The sequence below is a fragment of the Phoca vitulina genome, unplaced genomic scaffold (assembly GCF_004348235.1).
Source record: "Phoca vitulina isolate PV1807 unplaced genomic scaffold, GSC_HSeal_1.0 scaffold10, whole genome shotgun sequence".
NCBI classification, from domain to species: domain Eukaryota; kingdom Metazoa; phylum Chordata; class Mammalia; order Carnivora; family Phocidae; genus Phoca; species Phoca vitulina.
This window is the reverse complement of record NW_022589713.1, coordinates 29,906,198-29,928,305: the sequence shown is the minus strand read 5'-3', so window position 1 is coordinate 29,928,305 and position 22,108 is coordinate 29,906,198. Positions and strand designations below refer to the sequence as shown.

The window sequence follows — 22,108 nt, the reverse complement described above, 5'->3', positions numbered from 1 at the left end:
AGCCTAACTGGGTGGAGCCCTCCCTACCACCATGCCAGAGCCCACATATTTGATACTCCATCCATATTTTTATTTCATTAATAAAATATGACCTCACTGTTCTTTTGTAATCCAGAAGCGTGAGGATACATTTGTTGCAAACTGCATGCAGATAAAAGGGGGATTCCTTTTGAAACTACACCCTCTTAATAATAAATAACTTTTGATCTACTAGACATAACAGTAGTGCATTTCTTGTTAAAACGGCAAGCTTTTTCTTTTTTACCAAAATGAAAAGAAAACATTCATTTCTTTATAAATATTTTAAATAGTTTAAATACATATTTCATACCAAGGATATAAAAATAGCCTCTCTTTTTTTTTTTTTTTTTGATAAATAAAGACATGTTCATTTACATGGCAAATAACGTGCAAGAGCTAACCACTGGCCATCAGCTCTATTTGACTGATTGTCTAGGAGATGACATGCAGTGATAATTGTCCCTTTGCCTTCACAAAAAGAAAAATAGATCAGCAGGAGCTGTGCACTCCCGAGGCCAACAGTGCTGTGGATATTGTTCAGGAATGACCAACAGGCACTCAGGAAAAACCTTTGCTGCACTTCACAAAAGTCACCTAGGACAAAACGAATCCACAAATTCTTTGTCTGGGACTTCTAGCTGCTCAGACCCTCAGGGTCTTTGGACTTTTAAAAAGTCTGTCAAACAGACCAGTAAGTGAATACCTGTATAGGAAACTGTTTCTGCTGTGTTTCTAAGGATCTAGCAAGTGTTTGCTACAGTATGGATGTGGTTCTGCCTTTGGCTGGCTCCTCACGCACTCGCCTGCTGGACTCCCAGCTCTGCCCCATCTTCACACCTGCCCGAGGCAAAAAAGGCAAACTGAAGCTGTCATGCAGTGGTGGGTTTGAAACTGGCAGCCGCTGCACGTGCGTGAATATCATAAGTTTATGGCTTTATTATCTTTCATTTCCGCTGTGCTTGTGACAATTTCCAGTGGAAAGTTCTCCAAAGGTTCCATAGACATTGATGCCGCTCCTTCCCTGTCCCAAGATCCTGGCAAGTTTTCCAAACTGAAGGAACTCATGGCTCCTTGGCTGAGGCTGCCCTCCTCTGATCTGCTTGGGAGAACCAGGTGCAATGACGTTTCCGAGGAGGAGCAGACAGAGGATGAGAGAGTCGCCGAAATGGACTGCAGAGGTGTCAGTGTAGAATCTGAATGTGGAGAGATGCACCTTAAAAATTGCAGATGACCTTCTTGGACAACCTGGTAGTGGGCAGGTGAATAATCAAGGTTTGGAGAATGATAAAGTTCACTGTCTGCTGGATTTTGCTTGTGAGCTCCAGTTCGCTGGGGGCTGCTCCCCACAGAGGAGGGATCCACACTCCAAATGTCTGAGGTGACATTACCATGACAGAGTTGTGCTTGAGTATAAGCAGCTCCACTTGCTTGCAAGTGTAGGCAAGGTTGGTGCGTACTCCAGGTCATCCTGGTCTGTAAGCTATCCCTGGAGGGACACACAGATGTGGTGTGCAGGGAGCAGAACTGCGACGGCTGCTGGGGCGACAGAACGTTTTCTAGAAGTCGCATCACATTCCTCATGTCTTTACCTAACTGAGAGACCTCCTGAGTCAATGTCGTTACCTGTGTGGATAAAGCAAAGCAGAAGACAATAGTCAGAGGTGCATGGCACTGATTTCAGAGCAGTGAGGCAGGGAAACGAGATTTCTCAGCAAGGTCTGAAAGGCTGCTCTGCGTCCAACTCCAGCCAAATCCAAGGGGTGAATGGAGAAGTTGGCACCTGATATAAAGCCATCCTTATTCTGAGGGAACCTAAAGAGACATTCATAGTCTGGCATTCTTAATCAGTAACTCTGGCGTTCTTGAACAAAATCAAGAGACAGGGGTCAATTATCTCTTGTATCTCTTAAATACAGGCAGTATCTTTTACTTCCCCTGAGTTAGTGGGTTACACAGTGGTGCACACAAATCATCCTGGACACCTCAAAAGCCAGTATGGAGTGGTGGGTGTTGTATGTAAAGCACTCAGCACACCATCTGTCCAGAGTAGATAGTAAATGATAGCTCTCACTTTTGTCATTTCTGGCCAAGATCCATGCTTATCGTAGGCTCAGGAGCAAACTGGCCTTCAGTGGTGATGAAGGCGGTAAGCGAGAACCCACACCAGGTTTGCGAGGAAGGGAGTTTGCAGAAGGAGGGAAAATAGCAAAATAAGAGAAACCTGCTAGGCAGGTAGGTGCAGATCAGCATAGTGGAGAGCCTGGGGGTGTTGCAGTTGATCAGTGAACCTGGAACCTTGTGGGATTATAACCCAGATTGTGTGGTATGTGCTTTATTCACTTTTCTATGTAAGTCATTTAGTTTTTGTGAGATTTTCCAAGTAGACACAACTCTCAAACACCTAAGAACCCCTGAAGAGTCTTCATTGTTCCTTTTACACTTAAAACCAATAATAAAATTTGCCAGAGGATTTGTTTTCTTACCAACCACATCACTTTTTTTAACCATGGAAGACCACCAGAAGATTGAATCTAGCTTTTCTGGAGTGCTTACATTCTTCAAAGTGAGGAAACTCTGTATTTCAGAAAGCAGGATACAAACATGTATCCCCTAAACTTTGGTGAGATTTGTAACACTAACACAATGTTGTAATACTTTGCCTTCAACTGCTGCAAGACTGTATTTTATAAAGGATCTTCTATGACTTGAGTTTACTATCATGAATCAAAAAACTCCAATATAAGCAGCTGAACCTGTTGACTATCCTCAAAAAACTAAAACAAAAGGCAGTTCCACTTTAGTGATGCCAGATCCAAGATTGCTGTTTTGGGCAAACTTTTTTCAACATTGATGTATACATTCCTAATTCCTCCAGCAGCTTAATTCATTCCACTTCCTGCGAGTGCGTTCTGAAACTAATTCTCCCTGGCAGGCCCATCAGGAGGTAGTGCCGCTTGAATCAGGCATTTAAAAAAGGCCAGAAGGAGGTTTTTCCATGGGTCAGGCAACCAACTGGTAACACCTGTCTTGAAATTGCCAGGCCAAAAGTATTTCTGCCTTTCTGCTAGCATGGAACTCGAGGGACTCAATCGAACGCTTGTCTGGGCTTTTCAGCAGATCTGAAACTTCTGGCGATAAAAAGATACCTCCGAGCCTCACATTGAAGAAGCAAAACAGTGAATCTGAGAAAGATGCTATGTGTTTTGAAATTTTCACTGCAGGTTGTCTAATTTCGTGACCTGCCAAGCCTCAATTTTTTTTTTTAAGATTTTATTTATTTATTTGTCACAGAGAGTACAAGCAGGGGGAGTAGCAGGCAGAGTGAGAAGCAGGCTCCCTGCTGAGCAAGGATCCTGATGCAGGACTTGATCCCAGGACCCTGGGATCATGACCTGAGCGGAAGGCAGATACTTAACCAACTGAACCACCGGGCGTCCCTGCCAAGCCTCAATTTTAAAGTGCATGGCTCACATTTAAATCAAGATCTGGATCTTGGCACTGCAGACATACACCCATGGGCTCCATCTTGAATTGATAAGCTCTTCTATCAAAATTTCAGAAGAGAAGGCTGACACTAAATGAGATATTTGAAGGGATATATTGACCACCCATTTCTGTGGACTATCTAAGCTTCATTCCTGTATCAAATTGACCAGGGGTACATTAGCTCCCAGTAAGATGCTTTCAATAGGTCTTTTATTAGGATTGAATAAAAACACAGTCTTTGAAGAACCATTTGCATTTTAGGTACATCAACAATTATGTTATTCAATAAATCTTTGAGTAAATTTATAATACAATATGCTTTCAGGTACCTTTTTCTCTATTGGATCTATAAACAGTGCTAAGATAATGTATCCCTGGCTATTATTTCCCCACCTGTAAAATGGGGACACTAAGGCCCAGAGGTTAAATGACATTTTTAAGGTCCCTTATTTCATGAAGGACAGTCTTTGGCTTAGAATTCAGGCCTTCTAAGTTTGGTGCTCTTTCTGTTATAGTATATTATCACATGGGAAAGGAGATATTGCTTAAGAGTTGAGAGATTTTTGCTAACGTGTTCAGAATTTGTGAAGGGCCCAGATGACACAAAAAGGTAGCTTCGTGTGTAAAATCTCTGAAATGTTAATTCAACATCAAGTAAGTAAATACCATCATCTCTAAGTCAGAAACCAATTAAGCACAGCAAAATCTCCTCATATCAAATTATACAAATAAAACAACAAAAACAGCAAGAGGAATTTGGAGCCAGACAATATGTCAACATACATATTTTTGATGAACTATTGTTTCTAGACTTCAAAATAAACAGGTATTTTTCCACAGGTGAAATACCATTTGATGGCCACATCCTTGACATCAAACTTTTACCGTGCATTTGTCCAACTTGGAGTTTATGAACTTTGAATGGGAATCCAGAGTCTTGACTGGCTGCCGGCATGTAAACAAGCATTAATATTTCCAGAAAACAAAATCACTATATCAGCTTGAACTAAAAGCTGCAAAGAATCCAAGGAAATAGAGCTTTCTTTAGCTCTGAAGGGTAATGATCAATATATATCAGGGAAGAATTCTGTCACTGTATCGGGACACACCCCTGCACCTTATTAAAGTTACATGAGAGAATTAATCCCTGTTGGGTAAGGGATCTCTCCCTTCACAAGGACAAAGGCAACTGTCACAAGGAAAGATGGCATCTACTGGAGGTGGATATTCTGGTGACACCGAAGGTGACAACATACTGCCACAGAAAGTTCTGCGCTTTTGCTTACTGCTTTCTGCTGGGCTTGCTAACAGAATTCATTCTAAAACAGGGAGGACCTTATTTTTAATCAAATGTGGAAAGCAAAGAATGCAGTCTCTACTTTCCAAGGGGGGTGAGGCTTAATGCTTTTTTTATAGCATGCTAAGAAGATGTGCATTTGCTAAAAAAGGTTGTTGGGGCTACTTTGTGAACAAAACTCCACCCATTTAAGGAGATATGCCTTCAAAATACAACTTAAAATCAGGGTACTACAGAAATAGGTCAGTAAAAACAAACAAAAAAATCATTCAGATCAAATGAACCAAAGTTTTCCCACTTACCTCAACACCTGATCATATTCTTTAAATGTCTTCTGCTACTCATATTAGAAGACACAACCTCTTTTTGAGTGGGTATTACAAAACCCTTCACAAGCCCCATCTCATTTTTTTCTTTTCTTTTCTTTTCTTTTTTTTTGACCCTGAGATCAAGACCTGAGCTGAGATCAAGAGTCAGACACTTAACCAACTGAGCCACCCAGATGCTCCCCCATCACATTTTTTAGTGTCGTCTATTTACTGACTCCCATATCTCATGACTATATTCTGAGTGCCAAGTGACAAACTTAACTAAGTTATTCAGAGTTGTTTTATCAGTTGAAATTTGGTAGACCTTTTGCATCCCTGGTTGCTACCCTCACTGGCTATTTTAGATGTGGCCTTCTGATTATTTCTACTTATAAAGATAAAATAGATAAATAAATCATAACTTAATACACATTTTCTCTTCCTTGTGTATTAAGTTATATTTCCTTTATCCATTTTTTCCCTCTCCTTCCTCTTCCTTCTCCCAATTTTTCTGTGAATAAGAACCCATCAGTCTGGGATTTAAAACTGTTGGCCAAACCAGTTCACCATCACCATCTGCAGAGCCATTTCTTCACATCCAAGATTTCTCTATCCCTTCCAAAGTCCCAACTGCTAGAAAGAAGTGTTGAAAACACCATCTGTGCTTCCAAGTGGTTCAGTTTTCTATCCAAAACTTAGGAGCATCTAAAGATTCTTCCCTCCGCTGTTCTCCCAGTAACATGTATTTTACCACACAAATCATTAGGTGTTTAGCAGGTTTGGGGGCAGTGCATTTGGTCTTGTTGAGCAGCACCTTCTGTCATGAATAGAAACACCCATGCAACAACAGACTGGTCAGTTATCCATGATAATCTACACAGTGGTCTTTCCATACCTCTAAGAAGGAACTCACTAATTGCCACAATTCTTCTATTTTGGCTATCTGCAGGTTTGCTCAGAACTTCTGTTGGCTTAGAATTAGTCATTGTTGCCTACATTTCCAGAGTATCCTGGTTTTCTTCTCTTATGTTTGATTTGCTCCACTGGTGTGATGTTACTTCTCACCCTCCTCTCAATCATATGTCCACAGATGCTTTGTTGTGAGGATTAAATAATATAATGGACGTTAAAATTTGGTCCCCATACTACTGATACTTTGTCAGGATCCCAGTATCTGCATTTGATAATGCAACACAGCTTAGTTGGAAACTTCTTCATGGTAGGGAATACTGACCCAGGAAACATTTAGCCCCCCCCCCAAAAATAAAAGCCAGTTATCTATATAACTCCTCTTCAGCCTCAGCATGGAGAGACAAACCATGCTGTTAACACTTTTACATAATTAATTTGGAAGAAACAGAGTCTCCAAGTTTTAGCGTCACCTTGCGTAGATCTTTGCAGTAACAAATAGTAACAGCAATAACCAGAGCCTTTGAAAAATGTTGATTAAGATCCCATATTTCCATTCTAAGGTTTCCATTCTAAGGTGATTGCAGTCAGATGGATTGAGAAATCTCTATAAAGGATGTGTGAGCCAAAATACAACAATGTGCAGCTTGGTGTTGATCACAATTGAATAAGGACCACTGTGGGGTTTGATGGGGGCAGGTATGACTGTCTTTATTGTTCTTATAATAGCTCTAGTCCCAGCATAAATCCTGCCATTTATAAATCTTTGTTGATACACGAGTAATTTAATGAATAATAAGTTGCATGGTTAATTTCTTAATATGAGTTTCTGGTATTTTCGTTTCAACTTAAATAACTTTCACCAATCTCCCATAAATAGCACTGCAAGACACAGAAATAAGTATCACTATACCTCTAGCAGGTAAGAACGTCTTATATGATCTCAGTGTCTCATGGACACCCCCATCACTTCAAAATGGGAAATTTAAAAACCATTGTGTAATTACATAGTTGAAAAAATCCATCTGTGGTGCTGGTGCCCTATTGTCCAATAAGACTGTGCACTGTCAGTTTTTACAGTTAGATTGTGTGTCTTTTGGTGTAAACACAGATTTGCTGTTCTGGTGTGTCTTTGGATTGTGCCTTTTGGGAACAGGAGTGTGAGTTTCATAAGGAAGACCAGAACGTGTCTTTGACAATACCTTTTATTTCACATCGAAAGTAGCTAACTTTTGCCTTCTATTATTCATGTTTTACATTTTTCAATCTTGGCTATTGGCATGGTATGATTCATGGCCTCTGAGTATAACTGGAACTTCAACTGATAGAAAAAAATGCCATTTCCATTTTTGTGCATTCAGTGAGCAGATGGGGAATGCATCTGTTGATATAATCTTCTTAGCTTGAAGAGTTCTTGACCTGTCACTCAATTTTTGCCAAACATGTACACATTTTCCTGCTAGACACAATTTTCCTAAATTCCGGGTACTAATTACACCAATCCTCTCCCCCCTGCCATGAACACATATACATTTTTACGAGCTCTGATTCAGGTAATTAAATGGTCTTTCATTTAATCTTTTGTTATGTTGCATATTTATCATGGGATTCAGACAAGTTCAATCAAAGTCCATAAGCAGGCAAAACAAAAAGGACGATCGGCATAATTTCATCCTTGTGTCTTTTGCTTCACAACACATTCAAAAACAAATGACAATCTTTTTATCTGTCAGCTAAAATAATAATCATACCCGGCACTTGCATAAATTTCATCCAAATGAGAATCTCAATCCCATTACTAACGAAAGTTGTAAATCTTGTTCTACAGCTGGAGAGGCTAGAATGTTGGGAGGTGAAATGGCTTATCCGAGGTCACACAGGAATAGTACCAAGGGCTTTACTTTTGCAGGTGCATCTGATGCCTCTTAAATTATAATAAGAGAAGAATTACAAGTCTTGAAAGTGATTACTCCAATGGTTTCATTGAATTTTTGCAAACTCAGGCCTTCGGACACAACTGTATTACTTTAGCTGTATTATTGTAATCCATTATTTATCAACCCTTTGATTGCTTTCCTCATCTATTTTCCTACTTCCTGTGACAAAGTTTGATTACTATCCAAATTGCTGTTTGGCTAAGTGATCCTCACTGCTATTAGTGAACACCAAACAAAAGTCTGTCTCATCTCAGAATACCAACTGTATAGACAGGGCTTATCAAGACAAAGTATAGAGGAATCACCTGGGGATCTTGACACCATGTATATTCAGATTCAGTAGATGTGGGGTGGGGTTCTGCATTTCTAACAAGCTCCCAGTTGATGCCAGTGCTGCTAGCTTGTACTCCAACGGGTCAGATCATGAGTTCCTATTATGGATCTAGTCCCTTTGGTTAACTCCTCATATACTGGTCTTTCAGTAAGAGCTGAGAATTTAGTCTAAACAGCTTTCCTCAATTCCTTTGGCAAGTCTGTAGTTGGAGTTTTTGATTTGTTTAGATCTTCTTTAATTTCTTTCAACAATATTTTGTCATTATTGGTGTACAAGTCTTGTACCTCCTTGGTTAAATTTTAATTTATTCCTAAGTACTTTCTTCTTTTTGATGCTACTGTAAATGGGATTGTTTTTCTTAATTTCTCTTTCTGATAGTTCATTATTAGTGTATAGAAATACAACTGACTTTTGTATATTGACTTTGTATCCTGCAAATTTACTGAATTCATTTATTAGTTCTAACAGATTTTGGTGGAATCTTGAGGGTTTAAGGTCTTCGTGATTGTTGAAGCTGTTGTCTTTGTTCTTGGTGGCTCCCAGAAGTTGAGGGTGTCCCAAGATCTGTCAGAGTCCCAAAGTGGAGGATCATAGAGAGCACCTAGGTGCAGGTGGATTAGGACCTGGACCCTCAGGTAGCAGCTGGGAAAGTATGCAGTCATATCTCTTCCAGGGAGAATCTAGGAGATGGGCATTTTTGCATGCTCCCTCTCTGCTGAACCTGGATATACAACCTTAGAGATGTTCTTACACCCATTTTTTTTTCTTTTTAAAATTTAAATTCAATTAATCGACATTTAGTGTATTATTAATTTCAGATGCAGAGTTCAGTGATTCATCAGTTTTATAGAATACCCAGTGCTCATTATGTCATGTGCCCTCCTTAATGTCCATCCCCCCACTCTGCTCCCCTCCAGCAACCCTCAGGTGGTTTCCTATGATTAAGAGTCTCTTATGGTTTATCTCCCTCTCTGATTCTGTCTTGTTTTATTTTTCCCTCCCTTCCCCTATGATCCTGTTTTGTTTCTTAAATTCCATATATAAGTGAGATCATATGATAATTATCTTTTTCTGATTGACTTATTTTGCTTAGCATAATACCCTCTAGTTCCATCCATGGTGTTGCAAATGGCAAGATTTCATTTTTTTTGATGGCTGAGTAGTATTCCATTGTATATATATATACCACTTCTTCCTTATCCATTCATCTGTCGATGGACATCTGGGCTCTTTCCATAGTTTGGCTGTTGTGGACATTGCTGCTATAAACATTGGGGTGCAGGTGCCCCTTCAGATCACTACATTTGTATCTTTGGGGTAAATACCTAGTGGTGCAATTGCTGGGTCATTGGGTAGCTCTATTTTTAACTTTTTGAGGAACCTCCATACTGTTTTCCAGAGTGGCTATACCAGTTTGCATTCCCACCAGCAGTGTAAGAGGGTTCCCTTTTCTCTGCATCCTCGTCAACATCTGTTGTTTTCTGACTTGTTAATTTTAACCATTCTGACTGGTGTGAGATAGTATCTCATTGTGGTTTTGATTTGTATTTCCCTGATGCTGAGTGATGTGGAGCATTTTTTCATGTGTCTGTTGGCCATTTATGTCTTCTTTGGTGAAGTGTCTGTTCATGTCTTCTGCTCATTTCTTAATTATATGATTTGTTCTTTGGGTGTTGAGTTTGATAAGTTCTTTATAGATTTTGGATTCTAGCCCTTTATCTGATATGTTTTTACACACATTTAAAAATTACTTTTGTTTGCTATAATCCTGTGGGATTTGTGAACATAAGCCCCTTTGGCTTTCAGAGCTAAGTGTTTTGAGGGCCCTAGTTGGGGGCACTAAGTCCAAACTCTACAATGCTGGGAGTTAGGGGTTCCCTCTTGATTGCATGGCACTTTATCTGGGGTGGTGTTTATGGTTTATGTGTCCCAGCCTTCCCTATCTGTCTCCATGTGGGGATTTTCTCATTCACCTGATATGTCAGAGTCATTCAGCTTTTTAAAATTATTTCTTGTTTTTATGTTTCTCTCAGAGGGAATTATTCTGTGTATAGATGTACATTCAGTGTGTCTGTACGAAGAGGGAAATTCATAAGCTTATTATGCTGTCATTTTGGGGCATTTGTTATCTATTTTATGTGTTTTAACCCATTGTATTTTTTTTAAAAATTTATTTATTTGCCAGAGAGAGACAGAGAGAGAGAATACAAGCAGGGAGAGTGGCAGGCAGAGGGAGAAGTAGACTCCCTGCTGAGAAGGAGCCTGATGCAGGACTCAATCCCAGGACCCTGGGAACATGACCTGAACCGAAGGCAGACGCTTAACCGACTGAGCCATGCAGGTGTCCCAACCCACTGTATTTGTTATCCTTACCAAAATTATCCCATCTTTGGTGAGTGGGAGACTCTTTATATTGGCTCCTGAGCTCTTTTGACATCATCCTAGTAGTGTTTGATGGTTTTCTTGTTGTCTTGTACACTAAGGTGTCCTAGACTTATTTGTATTTCATGTCCTCAGAAGTGGAAACAGCTATTTAAAGAGACTCTGGTTTCTTTTATTGGGAAATTATATCTGAGACCATAACTGATACATAGAGATACTCACTATTATTGGGCTGGTCATTGTTTATACTCCTTTTCTGTTGAAAGAGCTTGGAAATGTATGCATGTACATGATACTACATAGGTTCATATTAGTATTGCTAATTCTATCTCAGGATTACAGGGTTTTAACATTTTATATATTACATTTGTATCTCCTTTACACTGTGAATTCTGGTTATTGAGGTATAGAAGATGATAGAATTAGGATATCCCATAATGACTCATTTGCTTTATCCCCCATTATACATACAACAGTTGCAGTATATCAATACCAGTATTACCATTACAAATTATGATTACTGAAAACAATTTAAAAATTTGGGGGGAGGCACATTTTATTCTAATTCTCTCCCCACTCCCCTTTCAGTGTTTCATCCATATTTACATTGTCAGAGCATATGGCCTTTGACAACTTAATACCTTCTCTTCTTTAACTTTCATTTAGACTTGATACTATAAATAAGTACATATTTAATGCTGATGAACTTGTCCTATGACAACGTTTTTCAAATTATCTTGGTTTTCTGAATCTTGTTCTCGAGAACATCCTTCAGGAAATGTATATGGGAACAATATTCCTTGAGTTTTTTCATGTTAACAGTTTGGTACATGATGGTCATTTCTGCTGGATATAAAATCCTTAGTTTACATTTTCTTTACATTTTGTATATTTTGTATGTTATGCATTCTCTTGCATAAAATGTTGCTGTCTAAAAGTCTAACAACCATCTAGATTTTTCCCTTGCACGTCCCTTATAAGATCTTTTTTATCTAGATACCTAATGAATATTTTTCTTAAAGTCCAGTAATTTCACTAGAATATGAAATTATAAGATGCAGCTTCAAAAAAACTTTTTTTTTTGTAATTTTAGGGGATTTTATTGGATTATTATTCTTAGTGTTTGTTTGGTTCCCTGAATTTGGCTTTCTTCTTCTGAGACTTGTATTTTTTGTATGTTAGAGCTTCTTTGTTTATCTTTAATATTTGACACTTTTCTTCAAATCCTTTTTTTTAAAAATCTCTTCATAGATTAAATGCTTTAAATTTTTCTTCTTTCTCATGATCTATTTTGGCATTATTTGTTTATTTGCTCTTGTGTTGTTTCCAATTTAGGCAATTTCTACAGTGATCTTTTTCTCACTTCTAATTCTTTCTTAAATGTTTTTCTCTAATTCTTGAGTTGTATTACTTCATGAAATAGGAAAGAAAAACTTCAAAGGATATAAAATTTTAAGTTTCTTTAAAGCACAACATCTGAAACATAGAAACATGTTATTATTTACTTAATATGGATAATAGTTATTTGGACATCTGTTATTTAATCAATATATGATTAAAATGGCTCATGGCTAAAAAATAAAAACAAAATATTCAGTATGCACACTAGAACCTCACTTAAAAAATACATCTATATACATGAAATTCCTTTAAAAATCCCCAAAATATTTTATCTGAAAAATAAAACTGATTTGCATTAATTGTTTCTTCTTTATCTCTGGTTGTTATAAATTTCAATGACTGATTTTTAACTACTGCAAATCAGTGTCCAAAACAAACAAACAAACAAACAAACAAACAAAACCCAAAAGAGTAGATTCCTATTTGAATGAATGCAAAGGCTCTTCTTTTACTTTCACAGCAACTGAGCAATGAACACCCCAGTGAGAAAGTCTGGTTCAGCAAGGTCTAGTATAAAGCATCATGAAACCATGGTACCTAAAGCTTGTTCAGAGGTCTAGAAAGAGTTTTTTTTTAACCACTAGCAGACACCTTACCCAATTCAAGCTTTTTTGATAATGCAGTTTTAAACAAAAACAAATTTCCCTATCAAACTCTTTAATAAATGCTATTTGAATAGAACTCCTTTATCTCCAAGGCTGAGGGGATTCAGTTTAGAGAGTGGGCTTTCAGACCATCAACTGAAGTCAGTATAAGGCTGTAATAACAGTGTTTTGTTACCAGTTACCAGATTTGATTTAAAAATACATTTTAAAAAAAGCAGCATATTACCAGTGGACTCCTCCCCACCTATCATTTATTTGCTTTAAAATGTACTCCTTTTCTTTTCTTTCTTTCTTTTTCTGGATTTGAAAGTGCTAACATGTGGAATAGTTATCAATGGGAAACATATATGGGAAAACATGTGTGAAAAATGTATATCTCCCATTGAATAAACATATAATATATTTTATTAGGCTTTTTTTGAAAAGTCCTTTCTAAAGTTATCATATCTTAAAGTTATCTGTCCATGATTAAATCAAATATTACATTTAAGTATATATGGGTAATTTAAGGAACCAAAGACTCAAGTCTTAATGAGGGTATCTAATATTTCAGAAGGAAATCTTTTCAGTGCACACCAAGGATGGCCTTCTGTGAAAGCTGACCCAATAAAAAGAAAACCCACTGAACTGGGATTCAGGTCTTGTTTTTAGGCCTTTCTATACCTCTTGCTGCATATATGATTATCTCTGGGCCTCAATTTACTCATCTGTGATAGAAGCATCTCACATGATGGGATTTCTAGTGTCTCTTCAAACTCAAAACTGGAATTTCATTTTTCTCTTCTATTCAATGTTCTAATGCCTGATGGTTAAAATAGATATAATCCATAATTCAGCATTTTTTATACATTCATCACCATAAATGTGTGTCTACTGTATGCCAATCATAGCGAAGAAAAAGGCAGATAAAGATTCTTGTCCTCATAGAACTGACATTCTAATGGGGGGATAAAGACAATGAAAAAGTAGATAAATTAACTATGTACCATAAGAGAAGTTTGACAGGCTATGAGGGAAGACAAATTTGGAAGTAAATTTGGGGAGAGGGGACTTCTATTTTTAAAAGATTGCAAGGAAGACCTCACTGAGAAGTTGACATTTGAACATAGGCTTGAAAGAGGGAAGAGAGCTGTCCGTGCAGATATTGGGGAAGAGCTTTCTGAACAGAGAGAACAAATACAAGACCCTCAGGTGCTTTCATAAGCTAAAACAAGATGAACAGGGGCGCCTGGGTGGCTCAGTTGGTTAAGCAACTGCCTTCGCCTCAGGTCATGATCCTGGAGTCCCAGGATCAAGTCCCGCATCGGGCTCCCTGCTCAGCAGGGAGTCTGCTTCTCCCTCTGACCCTACCCCCCTCATGCTCTCTCTATCTCATTCTCTCTCTCAAATAAATAAATAAAATCTTAAAAAAAAAAATAAAACAAGGTAAACAATAATGTCTGTTCTGGAAATGTCATCTGTAGGACACTGAGATCATTTGTGGTTGTCTTTAAGAAATTGGGACAAGAGAAGGGGGCAGTGGCAAAGGAAGTTAATCGTGATGATTAAGGGTCTGTATTTCATGTCATATGAGTAAAGTTTCAAGGAAGAGAGAGCATTTAGAGAAGAGGAAAATAGACCACAGAGTGGGGAGGAAGAGAGATATTAGCTACCTTCAAAATTTAAAATATTTTCATTAAAAACAACCATTTATGTAGCTTTTTCTATGCAACTCAAGAGGTATAGAAGTAGAAAATATTAATAAAAGGCTTTACAGAGAGTTACATGAGCTAAATATAGAAAATAGGTTTCTAATAGCTAAACTAATTGAGGAATGAGGTTGGCTGTCATCAGAAGTATTTGGGGATTTTTTAAAATATTTTTTTATTTATTTTAGAAAGAGAGAGGGAGGGATGGGGAGAGAGAGAGAGCATGACTCGGGGGAGGAGCGTGAGGGAGAGAGAGAATTCTCAAGCAGACTCCCTGCTGAGCACGAGCCCAGCACAGGGCTCCAAGGACCCAAAGATCACGACCTGAGCCGAAATCAAGAGTCAGAAGCTTAACCAACTAAGCCACCCAGGCACCCTACATATGGAGAATTTTTATTTTTATTTTTATTTTTTTAAAGATTTTATTTATTTATTTGAGAGACACACAGAGAGAGAACATAAGCAGAGAGAGGGAGAAGCAGACTCCCTGCTGGGCGGGGAGCCCAATGACGTAGCGCTCGATCCCAGGACCCTGAGATCGTGACCTGAGCTGAAAGCAGACGCTTAAGTGACTGAGCCACCCAGGTGCCCCTGGACAATTTTTAAAAGTACAGATACTCAGTGCCAACTCTAGAGGTTCTGAGATTCATTTAGTCTATGCTTGGCCAAAGGAATAGTTATTTTAAAAATATTTATTAATATTAAATATATTTTATATATTAATTTATAAAAATATATATAATCATGTAAAAAATTCTAGAGAATCTGAAAACACAACTAGGTTTGGGAACTCCTGGTGTAGCTTTTTCTGGGGGCATAGTGAGCTCCTTGCTACACAAAATGTTCAGGTAATATAACTTCTTACTAATCACCTCAGAAATAAAAATCCCATACTGGGAGATAAGCCAAAATAGGTGGCCTCTGTGATATCTCTCAAATTTCAGATTTTATGATTCTACCACATTATGAAAATACAATAATATCAAAGGAGGTTGCTTAAATATTTGTTTCAGAACAATTCTTTTACCCGTTATTTATAAAAATTGATTATTTCAAATTCTATCCTATCATATAGTCATATAAGCATAAAAAGGAAGTTTGACTAATTTAGTATTGATCTATGACATTTATTTCTAACTGGGCACAAGTAAATGGGAAGTGTTAGTTCTCATTTATCTAGGTGTCTTATCGTTCTCTAAAAAAGACTGACCATGAGAGACTATGGACTCTGAGAAACAAACTGAGGGTTCTAGAGGGGAGGGAGGTGGGGGGATGGGTTAGCCTGGTGATGGGTATTAAAGAGGGCACGTACTGCATGGAGCACTGGGTGATATACGCAAACAATGAATCATGGAACACTACATCAAAAACTAATGATGTAATGTATGGTGATTAACGTAACATAATAAAATGAAATAAAATAAAATAAAAAAGACTGAAAAAATCCCCAAACCTTTCCAAGTTCATATATGCTTATTTTCCAGTACTGAACATTGACTTACTTGAGATACAGAACATTCTCTGTTATACTTCAGTAAAGTCTGAGTACTTTAACAACAACATTAATAATAACAATAACAATAATAATAATTTTGAGGCAATTCACAGAATTTTTTTGAGATATAATCAAAGTTTACAAGAGTCTTGGGGAAGGAAGAAATGTACAAATGAAAATAACATAAAAGTTTATAAAAGCAAATACTGAATGGCAAGGTTAGAAAGCGGGTGTTAAAGCTCAGAGAAGGGACTTAAGAATTGGCATTCATCATGGAAGAATCAAGAGAATTAATAGGAGATTGGAGGCAGAATCAGAGCCCTTTTGAAAGATGTATGATGTTCGCATTTTTAAAAGGGGGAAATTCATGTATTAGGGGAAGAAAGAAAAAGTTCCTTGTAATCCCTTCCAACCATAAGATTCTATAAAAAAATTCTAATACTATCTGTAGCTGCTGGATTGGATCAATTATTGAACTTGATTTTCCTATTGATGAATGGAAAGTGGCAGAGGGCTATGTTCTTTTAAAAATTTATCAACTTATGGGGCTCCTGGGTGGTGCAGTTGGTTGGGCGCTAGACTCTTGGTTTTGGCTCAGGTTGTAGTCTCGAAGTCATGGGTCTCATGGTCAAGCCCCTTGTCTGGCTCTGGGCTCAGCATGGAATCTGCTTAAGACTCTGTCTTCCCCTCCCCCCTGCCTGCACTCTCTCACTTGCTCTCTCTCTCTCTAAAATAAATAAATCTTTAAAAAAATATTTCAACTTACAAATTATTTAGGAAATATGGAGGGGTGGGGAAACACCCATATCCATCTTTTTAAAAAATAACCAGTTATTCTGAAGCTATCAGTTAGTAGCCAATTAATAACTAGCTACCACTAACTGGCTAATTGCTAGTAATAAGTAATTAATAACCAATTGTTTAAAATTCATTTGACATTTTCTGTACTTGCTTGAATATACAGTAACTCATTTTGCTGAATATTTCCCATTTTTATTCCTAGAATAGATCCACTTTCCAACCAATTCTGATCCTTGGAGGCTGACATGTATGAACTCCATCAACAGGCTCATTGGCTCTTTGGCTTCTGGTTGGGTTTGGCCATTGTAGAACATCAGCAGATCGAAGAGAGGTAGGAGAGGGAAGTCGGGGTATATGTTCCTCTGGCTGCTTCCCTGCAGGGTTGAGGTGGGCAGAAGGTCACAGAGGGTCCCAACAAAAGATCACAGCTCCTTTCAGGTGGCCTTCTCCACCCACCTTCCTCAGACTCAGTATTGTATAACCACTCTCTACTCTGACACCTTTAGACCTAGGAGTTGTAGTGAACTTCTGTTGTTATTATCCCACAGTAGGAGGGACAGTAATATCCTTTGTGGTTTCCCTACACTCAGCTAACTTCTTTGTAAATACTCCTTTTATTCAACCCTGCTCAAATTGCCCATTTGGAATGTGGCATTCATCTTCCTTGAACTCTTACTGATATGTCCATTTAGTCCCTCTACTCAAAATAAGAAGAGGCCTATATGTAAGTAATTACAGGCCAGGAAGACAAAAATAGCTAATATCTAAAACCTATATCCATGTTAAATTCACACTTCACAGGATAAATTTTGAGTGGCATATTTTTTTTTCTTTTGGGAGATCCTCATTATTCTTTAGGGTATGTATGTATGTATGTATGTATTATCAGTAAATCTCTCATGAGAGGTACAAATCTACCTATGCATATAGGCTCAAGAACTGAAAATAAGCAAAAAGCATCCTGCAAATCATTAAATATTCCAGTTTAGAAAGCTATGTCCACAAAATGTAGCATTATAATCAATAATACTTATGTTTTAAAATGAAAAATGCGGAATGGTTTGTCAGCAGTTAAATGGATTTTGTTTTTCTATGTCAAAAAGTGAATGTACAGCCTTTGTTTTTATTTTGCTTTTGAGAATTGATGGTCAAGAATGCATATGTGATCATGATGAGGAAGAAAAGAGATTGTACAGTCAGATCTTGGAATGGTCTGGCAATTCTGTCAGTGCATTTTGGTTGAACCAATTGTCAACAAGAAGATATAATAATAACACTAATTCAGAGGACTGAGGACTACCCTCTACCATAAGGTATTACTCATGTAGGTTTCCCTGTGTGAATTATTAATAGAACTCTAAATTTTCATAGCCATTTAGAAAAGTAGTAAAGCAACTCTTAGGTAAGGAGCAACTTCCATTACTGCGATTCTATTTCTTTGACTGAAGGAGACTTCACTGATCTCATGATACAAATTCGTAGATGTGAACTCAAAATCACAAAGAACGAAAGAAAAAATAGATAAACTGGGTATCACCAAAATTAATACGTCTGTGCTTCAAAGAAAAATGTTTAGAAAACAAAAAGGCAACTTCAATAATGGGAGAAGAAAAATGCACATCATACCTTGCATCTAGAATATATACAGAATTCTTACTACTAAGTAACAAAGAGACAACCCAGTGTTAAAGTGGGTAAAGGATCCGAATAGACAATTTTCCAAAGAATGAACACATGAGAAGATGCTCAATGTTATTAGCTATCAAGGAAATGCAAGTGAAAACCACAATGAAATACCACTTCATACGCTCTAGTATGCTTATAATAAAAAAGTCTTATAACAAATAAAAAATCGTTGGCAAGGAAGTCAAGAGCCTGGAACCTTCATCTACTGAATGTAAAGTGCGACTGCTGCCTTGGGAAGCGGTCTGGCAGTTTCTCAAATGTTTAAACATAGAGTTACCATACGACCCAGCAATTCCACTTAATTGCCCAAGAGAAGTTAGAACATGTCCACACAAATCTTGTGTGAATGTCTTATGAATGTTCACAGCAACATCATTTATATTAGCTAAAAAGTCGTAACAACATAAACGTCCATCAGCTGATGAATGAATAAGCAAGAAGTGGTATATCCACACAATGGGATATTACTTGGGGATAAAAACAAATACAGTACTCCCATGCCACAACATGGGTGAACCTTGAAAACATTATACTAAGTGGCAAAAGCCAGTCACAAAGGACCATATCGTGTGATTCCATTTATATGAAATGTTCAAAAGAGGCAAATCTATGGGCAGAGGATGTAGATTCATAAGGCTGAGGGTAGGGGAACTTCAGGCATTATGGGTGATTGCTGTATGGTATGGAGTTTCTTTGTGGGGTAATAAAATGGTTTAAAATTGATGATGGTGATGAATGCACAACTCTATGAACACACTAAAAGCCTTCAAATTATACACTTTATTTTTTTATTTTTTTAATGTTTTTTATAGAGATTTTATTTATTTATTTGCCAGAATGAGAGAGAGAGCACGAGCAGGGGAAGAGGCAGGCAGAGGGAGAAGCAGACCCCTCGCTGAGCGGGGAGCTTGATGCGGGACTCCATCCCAGGACCCTGGGATCATGACCTGAGCTGGAGGCAGATGCTTAACTGACTGAGCCACCCAGGCATCCCCAAATTATACACTTAAATGGATGAATTATATGATATGTTAATTATATCTCAAAAAAGTTGTTTGAAAAAAGGGAGTTAATAAATAGTATGAAAAGACAGGCTTCTCCCTTTAAAAAGTCAATGTAAGTTGTTTCTACAAAGCCCATTTTTTGTTTAGAAATGTTATATACATTTCATTCTTCTGAATATAGTTAAGATTTGGGGTGGATTAAAATGGTCTAATATTAACTGGTTCCTTTGTGTACATACAAAATAAAATGCTAAAAAGTGGCGATCAGAGCATTCCAGCCAAAATGCCCTTTGGTGAACAAGGATGATTTAACAAGCCACCTGCATTCTTTCATTTTGAAATGAAGATTTGGCTATGATTTTGTTTCCAGTAAGCTTGTCAGGTTCTTTTCTGCCTAGTTTCACAATCATTTTGCTATTTATATGTTTAGTATAATATCAGGTAATGATTAAGCATTGTTAAAGTGACATACTGGGTGTCTTTGCCCTTACATCTCTAAGTCTTACAGAGCAAGTGTTCTTTACATTAATACAGTGACCCTATCCCATCAAACTATTTAGCTAAAATGCACTAAAATATAAACATTTTGCCCTATCATTTTCTTTCTTTTTTTTTTTTTAAAGATTTTATTTATTTATTTGACAGAGAGAGAGATAGCGAGGGAGGGAACACAAGCAGGGGGAGTGGGAGAGGGAGAAGCAGGCTTCCTGCTGGGCAAGGAGCCAACGTGACACGGGGCTCAATCCCAGGACCCTGGGATCAGGACCTGAGCCAAAGGCAGACACTTAACGACTGAGCCACCAGGCGCCCCTGCCCTATCATTTTCTATTCTAATTTTATATTGAGTATTTTCATAACAAAAGAGAAGTTTCAGGTAAAAAGTAGTCATTTTCATGATCAAATGTTTCCCATAAATCCATTCATTTTCATTTTCTCCCCCATAAGCACTGAGACTAATTCTCTCCTACTACTCTGCACTGGGCAGGAGGGAGCAGGGGGTGCTAACTTGAGAGTCGCCTTCTGTTGAATGGAGGTATAACCTTGTATAAGGAGAAAATGAGTATTTGACCCCTTATTAACAGAAGACATCATGCTGGGTGCTTTATATATGGTATTAAGTCTTTGCAACAATCCTGTATTGCAGATTTTATCATTACCACTTGAGAGAAGAAAAATCTGAACTTAGGGAAGGTGAACACTTTGCTGAAATCAGACAGTTAATTTTATGAATAGAGTTCTGAATATTTTTCTTTCTCCAAAGCTTGTTCTCTTTCTCTACTAGTGTGTTTTATGTCTTATGCCCGCTGTGGTGGAGCACGCAGCTTCCCCTTGTCGGCTTCGCCACAGTACTTTCTGGGCCAGCCAGATTTCAGAAATGAGGAAATATTCTAACTCTTACCTACAAACCTTTTCAGAAATGGGGCATTTGACTTACACAGCCCATGGCCCCCACGGTGACAGTTTGTTGTTATTTTTAAACAATTTCCTTAGAATTGCACTCTTTCTTTGTTGCCGTAAAGCAATGGCAATGTTTTCAAAGCGTTCTAATATTAGCTGCTGCCCTACATCTTTTAAACTCTCTTCACTGTTCTGTGAATGTAGGTTATTACCAACATTATTCCTTTTCTGATTTTTGTTCTGTATTTAGCCAGCTAATTATGAAGTCTACACATCAATGAACAATTTCTTTATATCTTAAATGTTTAAGCAAATATCAGAATGAGGTTGTTGCCATGTTCTCAAACTGGATACAATACTTGACACGGCCCACATATACTGGGGATTGACCTTTTTATTAAAGAGTTACTATTATGCAGTACATCCCATGTTCATTATCAATTCTTCTCTGTTTACTACTAACAAGGAATAGAATAAATGAAGAATAAAGCAATCAAATGATCACATGGGTGAGCAGTAGGACACAAGTGAAATGGAAAAATTAGGCTTGGATTTTAAAAGATAGATTTTTTTTTTTTTGCTACATTATAGGAGATATGAGGAAAAAACAAGTAGGAGGTTGGAAGGAAGATAATTTTACAGTTTGAAACCAATTTGTATTTTCATTCTGCCTGTCAGTGGGTTTTAATGCACCAAAGGGTCAAGACTGTATAAATTAAATTATGTGTAAAGGATAAGATTTTTTTACTTAAGCTTCAACCATGAAGAAATCAGATATTTCCTATAAGGAAAAACTAATTCTTTAGGGAAGAATAATTGGACCATTGGTATTTTAACTGCCCTTTTTATTTCAATATATGGCAAGATGAAAAGATTTATGTCATCTCACTAGAAAAGCAATCATGAATACCAAATCACACTGGGGAAATATTTTGTTTTTCAAGTGGTTATCTGTTTTAATGTATCTACCACTAGCTCACATTGTCAAAGGAAAATCATACAGTGTGTGGATTTATAGCTGTGACTTGGGAAAATTATGTACATTCCAAAAGGTGAAGATATAAATATATTTCTTTCCCCAGAATAATTACTAACTCCAGTATTTTGAGCTAAGATATTAGTCAGTCATTTCTTAAAACCATGAAATGATCTCAAATGTGAGGGAAAAGAATTCAAACAGTATTAATGGGTGCTTTTAGCCAAGAACAATATTCGAAAAGAAATTATTCAATAGAAGTTTCTCCAACAAGGGATTTAGTTTGTTTTGTTTGGTTTGGTTTGGTGGATTTTTAACAAGAGGTTATTTAGATAATCCAGTATATGGCCAAGTCCTTGTGATTTAAGGAGTTTCAATCT

General features: G+C 37.5%; 1 protein-coding gene across 1 annotated transcript in view; it reads right to left on the bottom strand.

Moving 5' to 3' along the window:
- Positions 1–363: 363 nt before the first annotated feature.
- KCNH8 (potassium voltage-gated channel subfamily H member 8) overlaps positions 364–22,108 on the bottom strand; it is a 368,898-nt gene continuing 347,153 nt past the window's right edge. The window contains exon 16 of the mRNA XM_032408779.1: positions 364–1,644. Within this exon, the coding sequence (XP_032264670.1) occupies positions 940–1,644 (705 nt within the window). The 3' untranslated portion in view covers positions 364–939. The remainder of the gene's footprint in view (positions 1,645–22,108) is intronic.